Source organism: Rhinoderma darwinii, unplaced genomic scaffold, assembly GCF_050947455.1.
Source record: "Rhinoderma darwinii isolate aRhiDar2 unplaced genomic scaffold, aRhiDar2.hap1 Scaffold_68, whole genome shotgun sequence".
NCBI classification, from domain to species: Eukaryota; Metazoa; Chordata; class Amphibia; order Anura; family Rhinodermatidae; genus Rhinoderma; species Rhinoderma darwinii.
Window position 1 is genome coordinate 1,238,162 of NW_027464238.1, and position 21,525 is coordinate 1,259,686.

A 21,525-nucleotide genomic window follows, 5' to 3' on the forward strand; every position below is an offset into this window, starting at 1 on the left:
CCACCCCTCCGATGTACCTATTGTAGTCCAGGATGCAGTCTGGTTTAGGGGTCTCTGTACTGGTACCTCGTACAGGTACATGGGTACTGGTGTGACATCTCTCTTGTACTTGACACACAATATGTTGCTGCTAGAATGTGCCCTGCGCTCACCCCTTCTTGTTTGGCCTGAAGAGTCTTAGGGAGGCCTCTCAGATTTCTTCTAGCAGTGCCACATGCCGCAGGACTGGAAGCGAGGCAGTTGAAGAGTGGGACGCCGGTATAAAAATTATCCAGGTAGAGGTGGTAACCCTGGTCCAGCAGCACCAAATCCCACACAATTTTTGCATTAACTCCCAGTAAGGGGGGGCATTCTGGGGGCTGAATACTGGTGTCCTTCCCTTTATATATCCTAAATTTGTAAGTACACCCTGATGCACTCTCACACAGCTTATACATCTTCACACTATACCTTGCCATCTTACTCGGCAGGTACTGGCGGAATTGAACCCTCCCTTTAAAATCCACCAAGGACTCATCAATAGAAATACACTTCTCGGGGGTGTATGCTGGGGAAAACCAGACACTGAAACGGTCTAATAGGGGTCTCCGTTTATACAAACGGTCAAAACTGGGGTAATCTCTGGGTGGGCACGGCTCATTATCAGTATAATGTAAGAAGCAAAGTATTGCCTAATTAATTTATTTTTTTAGGTTCCAGTTCAGTTCTGAAGTTGCTTTGAGGGGCCCATATATTAGAAACCCCTATCAAACACCCCATTTTAGAAACTAGACCCCTCAAAGTATTCACAACAGCATTTAGAAAGTTTATGAACCCTTTAGGTGTTTCACGGGAATTTAGAGCAAAGTAGAGGTGAAATTGACTTTTTTTTTTTGTCAGAAAATCCACTTTATACCATTTTTTTTATAACGCAAAAGGTTTTATCAGAGAAATGCAACTTAATACTTATTACCCAGATTCTGCAGTTTTGAGAAATATCCCACATGTGGCCCTAGTGTGATAATGGACTGAAGCCCCGGCCTCCGAAGCAAAAGCGCACCTAGTGGATTTTGAGGCCTCTTTTTTATTAGGCACCATGTCCGGTTTGAAGAGGTCTTGTGGTGACAAAACAGTGGAAACCCCCCAAAAGTGACCCCATTTTGGAAACTAGACACCTTGAGGAATTCATTGTAGCTTTCTTGGGGTGCATGCAGCTTTTTGATCAGTTTTTATTCTATTTTTAGGAGGCGTGGTGACTAAAAAACTGTAATTTTTTATTCTATTTTTTTTTACAGCGTTCACCGTGCGCTATAAATGACATATTCACTTTATTCTGCGGGGCGATACGATTACGGCGATGCCATATGTTTATAGTTTTTTTATGTCTTATGGCGTTTGCACAATAAAATACGTTTTGTAAAAAATCATTCACTTTTTGTGTTACCATATTCTAAGAGCCAGAACTTTTTTATTTTTCCATCAATAAATCCGTGCGAGGCCTTATTTTTTGCGTGACGGTCGGCAACGGGACGGTCAGCTTCATCCGGGAAAGGATGTTGCTGGCAGTTCAATGAGGAGCATTGTAAATTTTGCTCTGATTGCAGGTACACGCACGAGTGCTCCGGTTGCTGAGGCGCCCATGGTTTGTGCTGATGCTTCAGGAAGCATAAGGGCAAGCAGGGGGATGTTGAACAGAAGGGGGGCGACGCCGGTGAGGGTGGAAAGGATGCTTCTTATTTGGGTACACCCTTAAAAACGGAAGGTGGCGGATTTATTGTTTCTGGGTTTTGCGGAGGGTTTTCGGATTCCTTGTACTTCTGCAGTACGGGATGGGGTGTCCCGCAATTTGTTGTCTGCTTTGGTGCGGCCTGATTTAGTTACGGATAAATTGATGAAAGAGGTGTCTTTGGGCCACATGGTTCCTGGTTTGCGGGTTTCCCCTTTGGGTTTGGTTCCAAAAAAGGTTAACAAATTCCGCCTTATACATCACTTATCATATCTGGAAGGGGAGTCGGTGAACGATGGCATAGATCCTAACCTTTGCACAGTTATACTTCGTTTGATGCTGCGGTCGTTTGGGTTCGCAAATACGGGAAGGGCTCCCTTTTGGCAAAAACCGACATTGAAGCCGCGTTTCGTTTGTTGCTGGTGTAGCCGGAGAGTGTTTGTTTGTTAGGTTGCTGTTGGCAGGGTGGATATTTTGTTGATTGTTGCCTCCCGATGGGCTACTCTATTTCTTGTACTTATTTTGAGATGTTTAGCACGTTTTTGGAATGGGTGGTTCGGAGTGAGACGCAGGTGCTGTCGGCGCTGCGCTATGTCGACGATTTTTTTGTTTATCGGTCCTCCAGCTACATATGTGTGTGCAGTGTTGCTGCATAAAAATGGAAAAGGTGGCGATTGACTTTGGTGTACCGCTGGCGCCCGAGAAAACTGAGGGACCTACGACGGTCATCAAGTTTCTGGGGATAATTATTGACTCGGACAGACTGGAATGTCGTTTGCCTGAAGGTAAATTGCTAGAATTGAGAGAGTTGGTGGCTAGTGCGTTACGCAGGAAGAAGATTCAGTTACGGGACTTGCAATCCTTATTGGGACGTTTTTTGCATGTAGTATTAAAATGCCAATGGGGCAGGTTTTTTGTACGTGGTTGGCTAGTGCAACCGCGGGGGTTCATTCTCCCCATCATTTCGTGAGTTTGCCCTGTGAGTTGAAAGCGGATTTGTTGGTGTTGGGGGAGTTTTTGCAAAGCTACAATGGTCGGTCCGTTCTCATGTATAGGCCAGTGTCTAGTGTGGATTTGGAGCTCTTTACGGATGCGTCAGGTGCTTCTCGTTTTGGGGCATATTTCTAGGGGCAATGGCGCGCGGATGTCTGGCCTAGTGCATGGCGTGAATGTGGTTTTGTCCGTAATTTGGCTTTGCTAGAATTGTTCCGATTGTTGTGGCTGCGGAAATCTGGGGTGATTGTCTGAGAGACAGGAGAGTGCCTTTTGTGTGTGATAATTTGGGAGTGAATCAGGCCATCAATGCGCAGACGGCAAATTGCCCTCCAGTTGTGCGATTATTGCGGCATTTGGTTTTGAGGGGGCTGGTGTTGAATTTGTATTTTGTAGCAGTTCATGTTCCACGGGTGCTTAATTCAGTGGCTGATTCCCTCTCTCGTCAACAGTGGGACAGGTTTCGTATTCTAGCGCCGGGGGGGAAAATCATGGCATTGCATGCCCGGAGCATCTTTGGAAGGTGGTATGACGGTGGCGATGTCGTTAATTAGACGGTCAGTTAGTGGGGTTACATGGAAGAGGTACAGTGCGGTTTGGCGGGTTTGGGAAGCCTTGTTGGGGAGTACTCAGGTGAGTATTGAAGCCGTGCTTGCTGTATTTTATAGGTAATTCTTACAGTGAGGGGGTGTCTGCTTCGGGGGTCTCTCTGCATTTGTCTGCATTAGCTTTTTGGTTAAGACTCAGAGGGGAGGAGGACGTGACTAAGTCTTTTTTGGTTAGGCAGGCGATGAAAGGTTTTAGGAGGGGTTCCGTGTCTAGGGATTATAGGAATGCGATATCTTTTGATCTCTCTGAATCTCTTTGTGAGCATTTGCAGTCTGTTTGTGTGTCGGTGTTTGAAGTACAATTGTTTATGCTGGCTTTTTCTTTCTTTCTTCGGGGCGTTCCGGATATCGGAATTGGTGGCGGCAAGTAAGCGGGTATCTGGGGGTTTATTGTTCACGGATGTTGAATTGATGTTGGTTCATGCAGATGGCCTATAGTTGTCAAAATATCAGTTTGTGCAGGTTTTTCGGAAATGTATCCTGTTGTCTGGGTGGATGGGAATGGGATATAGCTCTCACTCGTTTTGAATAGGTAGGTGGGAGTCGGACAGATATAGGATTTATCTCCGGCCTAATTTGCTTTAGGGCGGTTGGGGTGAGTTATGTTGTAGGTGTGGATTGATTTGCTTACCTTACTATTGTTATGTGTTTTGTTCTAGGTGTGGGCCCCTGCTTGGTGTGGATAATGGGGCACTCATACGTGCACTGGGGAGGTGTCCAGGCTGATGTTCGTCCGGCTGGACGCCAGCTGGGCTTGGACCAGTACGAGGTTCAGGTCAGATGGTTGGGTTTGAGGGGCATGCTTTGGTGCAGGCTGTTGCCGGAGCTTCCGTTTTATGCAGGTTTGGATAGGGCACCTGATATTCACCTTGGCGGAAATTATTTAGGAATGAGGTCGTCCAGGGATGTTAAGTTGGACCTTTTGCGTTTGTGGTCCTCATTTCCGGGTCTTATCATCATATGGTCTGACATTGTGGCTCGCAGGGTGTGGAGAGAAACGTGTTCAGTGCAGAGTTTGAAACCGGTTAGGGCAAAGGTTAATAAAGTTGTGGGATAATTTGTGGCTCGCAATGGTGGTGTGGTGGTGCGCCATAGGGAGTTGGAGGGGGCCGAGGTCGGCTTTCTTCGATCTAATGGGGTCCGTTTAAATGATGTGGGGTTGGACATGTGGACTCTGGGCATTCGAGACGGTTTGGAAAACTCCCTGTGTTTGTGGAGGGACGTTCATGTGTAAGGTGTCACACATGAATGTCATGGCGGTAGGAGAAGGGGTCTTTGAAGGCACGTAATGGAGAACAACATATGACATTGTGGGAAAAGAACTCGGCCATTTAACCCTGGGTAGTATCGTAGGGGCTGAGGAGTGGTTACCTAGCTTGTTTCATACATTCCTGATGGGCAGGGTCCCCAGGAAGAGTAGGTCTTGGAGATGGTTGGTGCCCTCAGGTCAGGTGCAGTACGGCTGTAGGACAATAAGTTCCAGACCTGACAAGGAAAGGATGGAGTTAAAATATAATGCCTGAAGTGCCTCCAAGGATACTTTAACAGGGGAATGTTTGCAGAATAGAGCAGGATGTTAATTTATAGAGTGTTTGTTATATTATTGTTATGCTATTTGATTGCATTTGAGTATTTTTGTGTATAAATGGCTGCTGTGGCCTTTACACCAATTTCAAGTTGTGAGCCCTTATTGGGTTACTGTTGGTGGGAAGTCATAGATAGCAAAGGCATCAAACATACCTTAAGACAAGCGGTCAGGTCACTCATAGGGGATTTAACCTCCCCCCCCCCCCGCAGATGGCACTCCCCAGTAGATGGCACTTCCCTGTAGATAGCACCACTGTAGCACCCTGTGGGAGCGGAATCCCTCTGGCCGGGGATTCCGATTCAAGAGGAGCCGTTGACGTTACTGTGACATCTCCTCTTAGCTGCCATTACAAAGTAGGTAGTAATAAAGTTAAATAAAAAAAGACCAACACAGAAAAAATATTGCATTGAAATAAAAATCCCCCACAAGACCCTTGTGGGCGTTTTTATTTTCAATAAATTGGTTGTCATCTAAGTAGTCTTCGAATCCGACATAGTCCAATAACCAAGCCTGTAAAAAAAATGCACACAAAAAAACAATAGTAACACTAAGGGTATGTGCACACGTAGTGACCAAAAACGTCTGAAAATCCAGAGCTGTTTTCAAGGGAAAACAGACCCTGCTTTTCAGACGTTTTTTGACCAACTCGCATTTTTCGCTGCGTTTTTCGCGCCGTTTTCGCAGCGTTTTTTACGTCCGTTTTTGGAGCTGTTTCCATTGGAGTCTATGAGAAAACAGCTCCAAAAACGTCCAAAGAAGTGTCCTGCACTTCTTTTGACGAGGCTGTATTTTTACGCGTCGTCGTTTGACAGCTGTCAAACGACGACGCGTAAATAACAGGTCGTCTGCACAGTACGTCGGCAAACCCATTCAAATGAATGGGCAGATGTTTGCCGACGTATTGTAGCCCTATTTTCAGACGTAAAACGAGGCATAATACGCCTCGTTTACGTCTGAAAATAGGTCGTGTGAACCCAGCCTAAGTAAAAAAGCAAAACCATTATCATACTTACCTTCCTGGGTCTTTGACAGTAGACTCTAAGCTGTCATTGGTTAGTTTACATCACATTGGCCCGGGTTACCTATGTTCATTGGCCTACTTTTAAACCCCATTCACATGCAGAAGAAATAAGTCTGCTTCATTTTTATTCGGCTCCGCGAAAAAAATCCTCTAGAATAATGAGCATGTTCATTATACTCGTAGAATAGCAGTGGGTTCGTTGGAGTTGGAGATATCAGGAACTATTCTTATAAATGCTAGGGCTGATTTTAGGTCCCAGTCCGTCCATGTCCACATATATGGTATCACCAAACCAGGGAGAACACTTTTAACAATTTTTTGGGTGTGTGTCTCCAGTGGCACAAGCTGGGCGCGACATATTTGCCACTGAAATGTCATATCTGGGGAAAAACTGCAATTTTTACTTTGCACCATCCGCAGCACAATCATTTATGGAAAAGACCTGTGGGGGGGGGGGAATGCTCACTACACCCCTTAATTAATGCCTTGAGGGGTGTAGTTTACAAAATGGCAACACTTCTCAGGAGTTTCTTTTATTATTTCACATCAGAGCCTCTGCAATTGTGAACCAATACTTTGTAAATCGCCAAATTAGGCCTCAATTTCGTATGTTACTCTTTTACTTCTGAGCCCTGTTGATCGTCCAGGCAAAATATTAGGGTCACATGTAGGGTGTTTCTAAAACCGAGAAACACAGCATAATAATTAGAGAGCTGTATTTTCATAGTGGCACAAGCTGGGCACCACATATTGGCATATCTATGGAAAAATTGCTATTTTCACTCTGCAACATCGAGTGTACACTAATTTCTGTAAAACACATGCGAGGTTAACATTCTCAGTACACGCCTAGGTAAATACCTTGTGGGCTGTTGTTTCCAAAATGGGCTCACTTCTGGGGGGTTTCTACTGTTTTGGTGACATAGTGCCAAAAAACCAATCCAGCAAAATCTGCACTCCAATAGCTAAACGGCGCTCCTTCCCTTCTGAGCCCTACTGTGTTCCCAAACAGCAGTTTATGACCACATATGGGGTGTTGCCGTACCATAGAAATTGCTTTACTTATGTTGGGGTGCATTTTCTCCTTTTATTTGTTGAGAAAATGAAACATTTTGAGCTAAAGCTATGTCTTATTGGAAAAAATATATATTTTTATTTTCACTGCCCAATTCTAATAAAATCTATGAAACACCTGTGGAGTCAAAATGCTCACTACACCCCTAAATTAATTACTTCAAGGGGTGTTGTATACGATATGGAATCACTTTTTTGGGAATTTTCACTGTTTTGGTCCCACATTGGGCTTTGCAAAAGCGACATGGTGCCAAGAAACCAATCCAGGAAAATCTGTGCTTCAAAAGCCAAATAGCGCTCCTTCTCTTCTGAGCTCTGCCTTGTGCCCAAACAGAAGTTTATGACCACATATGAGGTATTGCCGTACTCGGGAGAAATTGCTTTACAAATACTGGGGTTCTTTTTTTCCTTTATTTGTTGAGAAAATGAAAAGTTTTGTGCTAAAACTACATCTTTTTGAAAAAATGTAAAATGTTTTATTTTGACTGCCCAATTCTAATTAAAAACTATGAAACACCTGTGGAGTCAATGCTCAGTTCACCCCTAGATTAATTCCTCAATGGGTGTAGTTTCTTAAAATGTGGCATTTTTCTTGAGCTTCCACTGTACTGGTCCTTCAGGGGCTTTGCAAATGCGACATGGTGCCGAGAAACTAATCCAGCAAAATCTGTGCTCCAAAAGCCAAATAGAGCGCCTTCCATTCTAAGCATTGCCGTGTGCCCAAACAGCCGTTTATGACCACATATGGGGTATTTACATACTCTGGCTGGAGAAGTTGTTTTACAAATGTTGGGGGGCTTTTTCCTCTTTATGCCTTGTGGAACTTGATTTTTTTTTCTAGCTAAAACATCTTATTGGAAAAATTTAATTTTTTTTATTTTCACTGCCCAATTCTAATAAAATCTATTAAACCCCTGTGGAGTCAAAATGCTCACTACACCCCTAAATTAATTCCTTTAAGGGGTGTAGTATACTAAATGGAATCACTTTTTTGGGAATTTTCGCTGTTTTGGTCCCACATGGGGCTTTGCAAAAGTGACATGGTGCCAAGATACCAATCCAGGAAAATCTGCGCTCCAAAAGCCAAATAGAGCGCCTTCCATTCTAAGCCCTGCCGTGTGCCCAAACAGCCGTTTATGACCACTTATCGGGTATTTACATACTCTGGCTGGAGAAATTGCTTTACAAATGTTGGGGGGCTTTTGCCTCTTTATTCTTTGTGGAAATAGTTTTTCTTTTTAGCTAAAACGACATCTTACTGGAAAAATTTAAATGTTTTTATTTTCACGTCCAAATTGTAATAAAATCTATGAAACACCTGTGGGGTCAAAATCCTCACAACACCCCTAGATAAATTCCTTGTGGGGTGTAGTTTCCAAAATGGGGTCTTTTTTGGGGGTGTTTCCTTTGTTTTGGCATCACAAGACCTCTTCAAACCTGACATGGTGCCTAAAATATAATCTTATAAAAAGAAGGCCCCAAAATCCACTAGGTGCTCCTTTGCTTCTGAGGCCTGTGTTTCAGTCCATTAGCACACTAGGGCAATGTGTGGGATATTTCTAAAAACTGCAGAATCTGGGCAATGAATGTTGAGTTGCGTTTCTCTCGTAAAACCTTCTGTGTTACAGAAAACAATGAATTAAAAATGAAGTTCTGCAACAAAAAAAATTTAAATTTGTACATTTCACCTCTACTTTAATTCTTGTGAAATGCCTAAAGGGTAAATAAACTTTCTAAATGCTGTTTTGAATACTTTGAGGGGTGCAGTTTTTAAAATGGGGTGATTTATGGGGGATTTCTAATATATAAGGCCCTAAAAGCCACTTCAGAACTGAACTGTGTTGCAGTACAGACCCATCACTCACTTTCCTTTTCCCAGGACACCAGCTCTTCGTGACGATGCCCAGGAACTCTGGAGTATTGGCACGTCCTGTCATCCAGCAGCTGAGGTACACAGCTCTCCTGCACATAAGCGTCCCGTGTCTGGCGGCAGTGCACTCTGAGCTCCCTGGTATCAAGTTGTTAGTCACATCCGTTTAGGGGAAAGCTGGGTGACATGTCCACCATTACAGCTACAGCTGTTCCCCCCAGCAGTCTTCTTATTCTGAACAGCAAGTCTGCCGAGTTATACTGTAAGATGTGAGATATTGTGTAACATGGCACTTTTGCCATTCAGGTTTCTGGGAAAGATGGATGACAATACATGCAACAGTTGTAATGGTGGACATATTTGCTATCATCCAGCTTTTCTACAAACACATGACTTAGGCTAAGTTCACATCTCGTTTTTACTGTACATCTGGCGTGCACGTTTTGGCGTGATATAGCAGTGTCAAAATGTGTGCCACGGCGTGCACATTGATTTTTATGCTCAGGACGGATGCCCTAAAGCCTCATGCCCACGACCGTTGTGCCACTCGGCCCGTTTTTGACTGCATCCGAGTGGTACACAATAGTCTTCACGGACCCGTTCACTTTAGCGGGTGAAAAATGGTCCGAGTCTCCGAACGGAGGAAAGATATAACATGTCCTATCTTTCCTCGGATCACTGACGGGACTCGGATGGCACACACGGTCGTGTGCATGATGCGTAATGGTGTAGTTGTGCATGCGTTTTGTGTGCTTACGTTCTTTCCTTATTTTTTTCCATGTACTGAGAAGCGTAGTCTACTACGCTTTTCAGTACCTTTCCAAAACTTATACCACACGTATAAGTTTTTATTTGTATTGAAGTCAATGGCGACATATAGACGACGTATGCAATATTAAACCCTACGTTTGCATAAGTAAAACGCAGGGGCGTAACTAGGAAAGACTGAGCCCCATAGCAAACTTTTGACTGGGTCACCCCCTCCCCTGGGTGACACACAACCCCCCACATGTAGATCGTGCCTTTTTTACAGCCCCCCCCTGTAGATAACGCCATACAGCCCCTTCTGTAGAGATCGCCATGCAGGGTCCCCCCCTGTAGGTAACTCCATGCAGAGACCCCCCTGTAGGTAACACCATACAGAGTCCCCCCCTGTAGGTAACACCATGCAGAGTCCCCCCCCTGTAGGTAACGCCATACAGAGCCCCCCCCCTGTAGGTAACGCCATACAGAGTCCCCCCCTGTAGGTAACGCCATACAGAGTCCCTCCCTGTTGGTAACGCCATGCAGAGTCCCCCCCCCTGTAGGTAACGCCATGCAGAGCACCCCCCCTGTAGGTAACGCCATACAGAGTCCGTCCGTCCCTTTAGGTAACACCATACAGAGTCCGTCCCTCCCTGTAGGTAACGCCATGCAGAGTCCGTCCCCCCCTGTAGGTAACGCCATGCAGAGTCCGTCCCCCCCCTGTAGGTAACTCCATACAGAGTCCCCCCCCTGTAGGTAACGGCATACAGAGTCCCCCCCCCTTTAGGTAACGCCATACAGAGTCCCCCCCTGTAGGTAACACCATACAGTGTCCCCCCCTGTAGGTAACGCCATAGAGTCCCCCCCCTGTAGGTAACACCATACAGAGTCCCCCCCCTGTAGGTAACGCCATACAGAGCCCCCCCCTGTAGGTAACGCCATGCAGATTCCCCTCCTGTAGGTAACGCCATACAGAGTCCCCCCCCTGTAGGTAACGCCATGCAGATTCCCCCCCTGTAGGTAACGCCATCCAGAATCGTCCCCCCCTGTAGGTAACGCCATGCAGAGTCCCCCCCCTGTAGGTAGCGCCATGCAGAGTCCCCCCTGTAGGTAACGGCATGCAGAGTCCCCCCCCTGTAGGTAACGGCATGCAGAGTTCCCCCCCTGTAGGTAACGCCATGCAGAGTCCCCCCCCCTGTAGGTAACACCATGCAGAGTCCCCCCCACTGTAGGTAACGCCATGCATCCCCTCTCCACAGGATAGGGGATACATGTGTGATCGCTGGCAGCGATAAGGAGAATGGGGAACTGAAAGTCCCCTGAAGTTCTCCATGACTAACCTCTGACTTCCGGCGTCTGCGCAGCTCAATAAAAATGAAAGGAGCGCTGGTCACGCATGCGCACAAGCGCGACCGGCGCTCCATTCATTTCTACGGAGCTGCCGACACAGACCCCGGAAGTCCGAGGTTTGTGATGGAGAACTTCAGTGGACTTTCAGTCCCCCATTCTCCTTATCGCTGCCAGCGATCACACATATATCCCCTGTCCTGTGGATAGGGGATACATGTTTTTTGTTTAATGGCAGAGCGGGAGATACCTCCCTGCTCTGCCGTAGTGTTCAGTGGCGTCGCGCTGTAGCAGCCATAGTGGCTGCTAGCGGAGCCTCCGGCCATGCCGCGGGCCCCGTAGCGGCTGCTACGGCGGTAGTTACGCCACTGGTAAAACGTATAAGTTTTTGTCACCACATATGGAAAATCTTGACTTTACAAAGTTTGATTTGGCTCAAGAACAAAAAAAGTAAACGTTTTTAGAAGTAAGAACAGACACAAACATATAAACGCATATACGACGAATACTACAAAAAAACGTAACCCTATGTTACAAATGCATACGTTGTAACTTTAATAACGTATACGTCGTCGAATATCACAAACGTGTGCACAAAACGAGATGTGAACTTAGCCTAAGTAATATCTGAATTGAATTTTTAACAACCTGACAGGAGAGGACAAATCAAGGACTTAGTCATTACAAGAATTATTATATGTCGCATCATCCACACAGACCCTGGTGTAGAAAAAGTGCCTTCATTTTATCTAGTGTGAAATTAATGGCAGTGATGTATGTCGTGACAGATTTACCATGTGATGTATGTCGTGACAGATTTTCCATGTACATGTGTGATCATAAATTTGTTACAACATATGTCAATAAATTAGCCGAGCGTTCACTTAGATTTTGACTAAAATGAAGCCACCTGTGGGTCAATAACTTAACCTGAGGATGTGTACCCATCTATTGTAATTGTGTACTTACGTACATGGGGGGCAACCATTGGGGCAAACACAGGGAGGTTATTGGGTCATGTGGAAAGGAGATATCTGTCTATTTGTAATATGTGGGCGTGTATTATGTGTGTTACATCTGGGCGTGTTTACTACTTTTACTAGCTGGGCGTTCTGACGAGAAGTATCATCCACTTCTCTTCACAACGCCCAGCTTCTGGCAGTTCACAGACACACAGCGTGTCCTCGAGAGATCACGCTGTGTCGTCACTCACTTCCTGCCCCCGGTCCTGCATCGTATCGGACGAGCGAGGACACATCGGCACCAGAGGCTACAGTTGATTCTGCAGCAGCATCGGCGTTTGCAGGTAAGTCGATGTAGCTACTTACCTGCAAACGCTGATGCTGCTGCAGAATCAACTGTAGCCTCTGGTGCCGATGTGGCCGACACGATGCAGGACCTGAGGCAGGAAGTGAGTGACGTCACAGCGTGATCTCTCGAGAACACGCTGTGTGTCTGCACTGCCAGAAGCTGGGTGGTAACGAACAGAAGTGGATGATGCTGATTCGTCAGCATCATACACTCCCATTCCTAACGCCCAGCTAATAAAAGAAGTAAACACACCCCGATGTACACACATAATACACGCCCAGTTGTACTTTTACTGTAAACACGCCCAGTTGTACTTTTGCAAGCCTCATTTGCATAAATACAAAAATGGTCATAACTTGGCCAAAAATGCTCGTTTTTTAAAAATAAAAACGTTACTGTAATCTACATTGCAGCGCCTATCTGCTGCAATAGCAGATAGGGGTTGCAAAATCTGGTGACAGAGCCTCTTTAAATAGCCAATTATTTTGGCAATATATGGGTAACCCCTGACTCACGAAGAGTCACCCTCCAGCACTCAGGAGAGGAAAACCCCCCTGTGGAGGAAACCTCTAGGGAAACCATGGCTGGAGGATTGCCCTTCCTCTGGGCTTAGGAGGTTAACGCCAACTAATAATTCATCATAAACAGTGGTAGAACTGTGATCTTGGGTGAATTGGCTTCACATCCAGGTCCGCGTCTTGTGGGGTTGTAAAACTCAAGGTCCTCAGGCGCATTAAATATGGCGCTGCACGTGGTGATATGGTCTTTTATAGAATCTTCATTCATGGGTTTTTTATTACATAAACACCGTTTTCATGGTTCCTACAGGTGTTTAATACTGATACATGCATGTCTCATTCATTATGAAGTCACGCAGAGAATTCTGAAGTATTAACCCTTTAAAGACTGCCTATGTGCCTTACTACAGAGACTGTTATAATGCACTTGTCACCATTCAGACCCCACTCATAAGACGTCTTAATAAAATATATATACGGCGCTATCGGGCAGCGGTTCCCGCAAGCGGCAGTACAATTGCACCTCGGTGATAGTGCGGGCTCAGGAGCTGAAACCGCACCATCACCACCGGGTGGCAGCTGTATGTTACAGCTGACACCCTGATGTAACGTCTAAGACCGGAGCTAGCCTCCGATTCGGCCGACTAACCCCTTAGATGCTGTGTTTAATAGAGATCGCAGCATCTGAAGCGTTTTTAGACACCGGCACCCCAGCAACGTGATCACTTGGTTGCAGGTTTCTGCTATGGCAACTGGAGGCCTCTCAGTCTGCCAGCTGCGGAAGCCTTCTATGCCTCGCTCGGAGACAGAGACTAAAAGGATTCCGGTATGGACGGCTAGATGGAGACGGCTGTGCAGTGGTGTCCACTGTACGTTACAGTTGACACACTGCTGTAACGGCAGGAACTGGCGCTAGCTATGATTCCTGCCATTAACCCCTATATGCAGCAAATGAAAGCGATTGCTGCATCTTAGTGGTTTGTAGCAAATCGGCAGCCCTGCCATATCCCTAGTGGGACTAAAAAAAAAGTGTAAAAAAAGTAAAAATAAAAATTTAAAAAAATAAAAGTTTCAAGTATTAAAATTTATTATTGAAAAAAATAAGCAAACCATACATATTTGGTATTGCCTCGTCTGTAACGGCCTAAACTATAAAAAACTTTTTTTTTTTTATCCCGCTTTGTGAACGCCCTAAAAAAAAACTAAACAACATTGCCAGAATTGCTGTTTTTTGGTCACTTTGCCTTCCAAAAATGTAAATAAAAAGTGATCAAAATTTTGCATGTAGTCAAAAATGGTACCTATCAAAACTATAGATCGTCTCGCAAAAAAAACTAGCCCTCATGCAGTTCCATCGACTAAAAATGTAAACGTTATGGCTCTTACAACATGGCGACAGAAAAAAATACATTCTTTTTACAAAATTTTATCGTGCAAAAAGTTGTAAAACGTAAAAAAGTGCATAACTTTAGTATCACCGGAATTGTACTGACCCGCAGAATAAAGTTAACATGTAATTTATAAAGCGTGGTGAACGCTATATAAAAAAACAACTAGAAAAACTATGCCAGAATTGCTGTTTTTTGGTCACCTTGACTCCCAAAAAAAAGGGTAAAAAGTGATCAAAAAGTCACATGTACCCCATAATGGTAACAATAAAAACTACAGCTCGTCCTGCAAAAAAACAGCCCTCATACCACTACGTCTGTGAACAAATTAAAATAAGTTAAGGCTCCAATAAGTCAGGAAATAAAAAATATGCAGTTGTGCAGGCACGAGGGGAACATTTTTTCTGTTTTCAAGCAGTGATTTATCAAGGCCCTAAAATTAGGGAACCAGGAAGGGGAGGACTCAAACATATCTGCTGGAAGCGAGGGTGCCCGTATTATACCAGGACAACACTTTCCAGCAAAATTAGCCAAACTGCAAACGTTCAGAGTGTGGACCAAAAGGGGGATAAGAAAGGACACCATTTATCAGTGCGACACCGGCCTGTGCAGAAAGGATTGCTTCACAGCGTAACACACATCTATGGATTATGTTATTGTTTTTTTCGCCCCATTATTATACCACCTGACTATGCCCCTGATGTACTCTGCCAAACTTACATATGCTCCCACGTTGTAAACTAAAATACCAGTAAAACTCCAAACAAAACTACTACCAAGCAAAATCCACAGTCCAAAAGCCGAATGTTGCTCCCTCCCCTCTGAAACCTACAGCGTGCCCCAACAGCAGTTTACTTCCACATATATGGCATCGCCAAACCAGGTAGAACCCTTTTAACAATTTTTGGGGTGTGTGTCTCCAGTGGCACAGGTTGGGCACGACATATTTGCCGCTGAAATGTCATATCTGGGGAAAAACTGAAATTTTTACATTGCACCATCCGCAGCACAATCATTTATGGAAAAGACCTGTCTAAATAAAAAATGCCTTGAGGGGTGTAGTTTCCAAAATGACATCACTTCTCAGGAGTTTATTTTATTATTTTACATCAGAGCCTCTGCAATTGTGAACCAATACTTTGTAAGTCGCAAAATTAGGCCTCAATTTCGTATGGTACTCTTTTACTCCTGAGCCCTGTCGATCTTCCAGGCAAAAGATTAGGGCCACATGTAGGGTGTTTCTAAAACCGGGAAACACAGCATAATAATTAGAGAGCTATCTTTTCATGGTGGCACAAGCTGGGCACCACATATTGGCATATCTATGGAAAAATTGCCATTTTGACTCACTCACTACACCCCTAGGTGAATACCTTGAGGGGTGTCGTTTCCAAAATGGGGTCACTTCTGGGGGTGTTTCTACTGTTTTGGTCCCACAGGGGCTTTTCAAAGGTGACATAGCGCCCAGAAACCAAACCAGCAAAATATGCACTACAATAGCCAAACGGCGCTCCTTCCCTTCTGAACCCTACTTTGTGCCCAAACAGAAGTTTATGATCACATATGGGGTATTGCCGTACCATAGAAATTGCTTCACAAATGTTTGCGTGCTTTTCTCCTTTTATTTGTTGAGAAAGTGAAACATTTTGAGCTAAAGCCATGTCATATTGGAAAAAATATATATTTTTATTTTCACTGCCCAATTTTAATAAAATCTATGAAACACCTGTGTGGTCAAAATGATCACTACACCCCTAGATAAATTCGTTGTGGGGTGTAGTTTCCAAAATGGGGTATTTTTTGGGGTGTTTCCTTAGTTTAGGTATCACAATACCTCTTCAAAGGTCCTCCTAGGCTTCCTGTCAGTGTGACTGTCACGTGACAATGACAGTTAGAATACATTACACTACATAGGTAGTGTAATTTACTCTAGCAGCTGTCAAAGCTGCAAGTCTAAATGTCCCCTAGTGGAACAAAAAGGGGGCGTGGCTTTGACATGGCGGTGTGAGGACGCATTTTCTTGAAGCTCCGGACTTGACACACAGAAAATCGCCCAAAAGGGCTCATTTACCCGGTGCTTGTGAACGATGATGAAGGGGAGGCATCGCAAGAGCCTCTCGGTCACTCCTGGCACCTCGTCTATCTGCAGGTTCCTTCACTCCAGGCAGGACGGATCATCTCCGCGGTTCTCCTCCATTCCACCCTCAGACTGCAGTCGGACCCTGCCAGCACGTGGGCACTCGCCGACTTCCTGCTCCTCCGGGCCGGCGAGTGTCGACTGCCGTTTCCAGGTCCACACCCCCATCATTGCGACTCCGGAGGTAGGTCAGGGCTCAGATGCCATGCCTGGGTCGGCTCCTCCAGCTCTGGTTGATTACTTTCCCCCCCTCCAGCCCCAGTCAGTGCCAAGACAGGACGCTGACCGCATGGCCTTCCAAGGCAGGGCGGTTCCGGCGCTATTTTCTTTTGCCACCCCGTGGCAATCTCCCTCAGTGGACTGGATGCTGCTCAGTCAGGGGACGCCAGCCATTTTCAGGGGGCCGCTCACTCCATCAGCGGTTTCTTCTCCGGGTCCTTCCCCCACTATGGAATGGACCCCGGCGGAATTGTGTGAAATGGTGCGGGTGTTGCCCACCAAATCTTATCTTTTATTTACACCTCTCCCGGCTGGAAGGGAAGCATGATAAGGCCATTGGTGCTGTCTCACAGGAGGTACGTTCATTGGCCGCACGCGTGGAGACATTGGAGCGCCATAACTCTGTTTACTCCATGCACATCTTGGTACTTTCTCAGACCTTGGACACTCAATCTACCCAAATGCGAGACTTTTCCTTACACTTGGATGGTGTAGAAAACAGGGGGAGACAGAACAATTTGAAACTGAGAGGCATATCGGAATCATTGCCTCCGGAAGGCCTATATGATGCGGTGACACATATCTTTAACAAGCTCCTGGATAGACCACGTGATATGGCCATTGAGATGGACAGGGTGCATAGACTGGCGGGCCCCCGGGCCAGAGATGTTGCACGGAGAGCCTGGGAGAAGGGGGCCAATCTAATAATAGTCTAATAATACCGGCCCGCGGCTGCCCTGTACCCGACCATCACTTCAGATGGTCAGGTACTGAATCGTACTCATAATTTCCCGATACACCTGGTGGCGGTGGGTACAGGGTAATGGACGCTGTCAATCATAGTCAACTACCCTATTGATTTTCCGATCCAAAAAAGCAACAGGAATCTGCATAACCAGAATATAGAGCAGATCACACATGAAGTATATGTGTAGCTCTATAGGTTGATTCCAGGGTGTTAGACCCAAACAGCATCATAATTCAATATGAGACCAAAAGAGAAAATAGATGCTGAGAGACAAGGAAGTAATGAAAATACAAAAATACTTTATTGACATATAATAACACATATAAAAAGAATCCATAAACCCACAGTAAAAACACGGATCCTTGACTGAAGCATTAACCAAACCATATATCTGTATATGAACGGTGAATGAGATACATGTACGTCCCTTGATAAATATGACAAATGTGTGTGAACATCTATGAAAGTAAAGTCTATTTAAGTAAATAGATCAACTATATGCATATGTGAATGCAAAGTACTGCAGACTAGATAGAATCACATCCAATAGTCAACAAGATAATTTTAACAATGCTAAAGTTTGTAGTCATGATACAATGATCGTAACAACACACAAGGCGTTATGAATACAATGGGATCAAACATGCAAGAAAATCCAGTAATAAGGTAAGTAAAATTGCACAAAATAGATAAAGTCTCACATACCCATGGTAAATAAGCAGAGTGAATGCAGCCAAGGTCCACCCCAACGCGCGTTTCGGCGCTAATGCCTTCGTCTGGGGGTGGTGACCACTTTACTTTACTTTACTTTACTTTAGTGAATTGCTATTTGTAAACTTGACTATAACGGATTCACATGCGGTAGGTTTTGTTGCAGAAGTTTAGTGTGAATCCACGGTAAAGATTGGCTTCACGATCAAGGTTTGCAAGGTGAAATATGTTAATTTAAGTAAATTCCATAGCAAATTGTGTACAGCCAAATCTGGGCATTGAAGTGAAAGTGCTACTGTCTTTTTTTGAGCCAGCAGCATTCAGATTTGAGAAGTGTAGATTATTTTTTTTAATTTGATAAATATTCAGTTTAAATTGTTTCGAATTTTTTCATATATTTGAGATTACATCAACTGTATAAGGTGCTTCAAGTACCTTTTTGCTGTTGCGTATAAGAAAGCCCTTCTCTCATTGTATAGATCCATCAGGTGAATGTAACCCTGATCTCCGGCTTCGTGGTCACCAAAAGGAAGGATATGGATTGTCCTGGAATCCTAATCTTAGTGGAAACCTACTTAGTGCATCTGATGACCATGTAAGTCGTTTTCGTTTGTTTTGTTTTCCTTGTTTTAAAATCGTAATGCTTTATACTGAGCCCCCACTAAAATATTGTAAGGTGTTCACAAGCAGGGCAGTCTATCTTTACTTTATTATAGCAGATTTTTTTTCTAGAATTGTTTTTAGATTCTTTCGTTTTATAGGTACATTTATGTCACTGCAGAATTAATTGACCTGATTAATACATGTTTTTTTAACCTTGCAGACAATTTGCTTGTGGGATATCAGTGCAGTGCCCAAAGAGGGCAAGGTGGTTGATGCCAAGACCAGTTTTACAGGACATACTGCCGTGGTGGAAGATGTTTCCTGGCACTTACTACATGAATCCCTATTTGGATCTGTAGCCGATGACCAGAAACTCATGATGTACGTGTTGTACTCGTCTGGTAAAATGTGTGACTTGAATGAGTGTATAAATGTCATTAAGAAAAAAAATCCATATTCTCTCCATCTTGCTCCTACCTGTGTTCTGTATTTTATTTGGATATTTATTTTTTTGGAGACGGTGTGCAGAGGAGATTTAAACCTTTAAAAAGTCTACATTGTGCTGTTCAGTGGGGAATTTGCTATTTTTGCCTAACATGTTACAAAGTTTTCTATACACTCCTCAACGTTGAAATTGCAACACCAAGAAGGGCAAGCTATAAGGTTGTGCAAATCAAGGAAGCAGCAGGTGTCGCTAAGATCTGCAAGTGATCACATTTTCAAGCACCGAGCTCCAATCTGTGGCATGTGGGACGAGCATAAAAGCCAGACTGAAAGCAAAGTTTTTTTTAACCACATGATACCTCAAAAATCAGATCAAGTGGTGTGGGATGATTGTGCGATGCCTCCTCTTCGTCGTTGTAAGAGTTATCGTCACTTGTCGCAAACTGACAGGGACAGAATCTTTGAACTGAGAGGCCTTGGTTTATTACTATCGCTACGAGCCTAGGCAGAGAATCCACTGCTCAACATTGTGTGTCCCGTAGGCTGGGGGAACAACGAACTGGAATGACAGCAAGACTTGCGTGGAGACAAACCCCTGCACGGATGGATAGTCTGATTGGAAGAATGGCGCGTAGTGATCCATTCTGTACTGCAAGTGAAATTGAACGTCACATCCGAAGCCTAGGGCGGCAACCAGTGTCGACACAAATATCAGAAGGCGTTTGCATGACATTGGGCTACGAGCCAGACGTCCAGCTACAGGTGTTCCATTGACCACACGCAACCACTCTCAAAGGCTATCAAGACCAGTTAATGTACCCCAAAATTATGTAATTAAAAACTATTTTGTCATGCAAACAAGCCCTCATACAGTTATGTTGACTGTAAAACACAAGCAGCTTTTTGCAACTCCGTGCCATTCAAGTGCATGGGACTGAGCTGCAGTACCAGCCACAGCCACTATCTGTGCCTGGTGAGCAATGAAGAGGACGAAGCACCACGGCCACTTCAGTCAGCTGATCGTGGGGGATTTTAATCCGCCCCCTACCGATCTGATTACCTATCCTAAGGATAAGTCATCAAAATCCTAGGAAAACCCCCTTTTAAGCAAATTTCTGCCCCGTTTTACATGTGAGTCTAGCCACTGATGTGGATTTCAGGCTAATGCATTTGCTTTTAGTCACAAGATCAGTAGCGATCACTGGTTTATGAGGCTTTGTTTATAATGAGTCAGGAATGAAGTGGCGGTAATTGTCAAACAGTGGAGAATGGTTTGGTGAACAAGGTAAGGTAAAATGTGGCCGCAGGGCTGCCCCGACCGATGTTCTAATGACCCAAACTAACTGCGTCATAGGGATATCTAAGGCTGGTTTCAGACTACTATAATGTAGTTGTATGTTAACATTTGTATTCCGACCTAGAGATGGAGAAGCTAGATATCTGTTTTATGGTTACCGACCAGGTCCCAAGGTTTATGGAATTTGAAATCTTCATTGTGTTTATCCTTTTGCCTCACTGTTCCTGTTCTCTCTGTTGTAGATGGGACACTCGATCAAACAACACATCAAAACCAAGTCATTCTGTGGACGCTCACACAGCTGAGGTCAACTGCTTGTCATTTAACCCCTATAGTGAGTTCATCTTAGCTACTGGGTCTGCAGACAAGGTAATACAATCATTCTCTTAGGCCTTTCTCAAACATTTACATTTTGGTGCAGTTTTTGCTGGAGTGGATGCTAAACAGAAGAAACGTATAAAGGAAAAACTTTCCATTTTTTTTTAGTCAAGTTTTGTTTTTAGCTGAATATAAAGCCCATAAAGACTACAATGTGAGCACCACTTTAGGGCTTGTCCACACGTAACGGAATTGCTACGTATTTTCCATCTGGAAATGCGGGTGGAAAATACGCAGCAAAGTGGTTGTGAATGCTCAAATGTCATCCACACGCTGCATAAAATTTCAGTCTTGAAATTCACCTGCGCTGCATATTCTTCTTTCCGCAGCATGTCCATTGCTGCTGTGGAAAGTGGACTGAATTGCTGCGTTTTTCAGAGGAGATATCAACATTACACAGGCTTGAAAAAAAAAACGTACCAATATAAATGCATGAAAGGGTGTGGTTGTCTGCTGGTTTTCACGGAGATGCTTCAGAACTTTTCTGAAGCAATTTCGTTACGTGTACAAGCCCTTAGGCTCCATTCACACAAGCATATCCGATTGGCATGCATTATTCACGCACTCGCAAATTGAATTGATGTGCAAATCACGCATCGCACACGGATGTGCATGCGTAACGCACCAATATAGGACATGCAGTGAGTTTCACTCAACGGACTCTCGCTGCATGAAAACCCCTGCATGTGTGAACGGCCCCATTGAAACCAATGGATCCGTGTGCTGCACGTGATTTCCATGCGCAGCACACGGACGTTATTCACGTTCGTCTGAATGAGCCCTTAGGCTTTATTCAGACAAACTGGAAATACGTGCGTGCA

General features: G+C 44.5%; 1 protein-coding gene across 1 annotated transcript in view; it reads left to right on the top strand.

Annotated features, from left to right (window-relative positions):
- Window positions 1-2,363: 2,363 nt before the first annotated feature.
- Window positions 2,364-21,525, top strand: part of LOC142728493 (uncharacterized) — a 31,815-nt gene continuing 12,653 nt past the window's right edge. Inside the window, exons 1-6 of the mRNA XM_075849105.1 lie at window positions 2,364-2,490; window positions 3,966-4,081; window positions 16,317-16,488; window positions 18,405-18,577; window positions 18,806-18,966; window positions 20,569-20,695. Coding sequence (XP_075705220.1) covers window positions 2,364-2,490; window positions 3,966-4,081; window positions 16,317-16,488; window positions 18,405-18,577; window positions 18,806-18,966; window positions 20,569-20,695 — 876 coding nt within the window. The remainder of the gene's footprint in view (window positions 2,491-3,965; window positions 4,082-16,316; window positions 16,489-18,404; window positions 18,578-18,805; window positions 18,967-20,568; window positions 20,696-21,525) is intronic.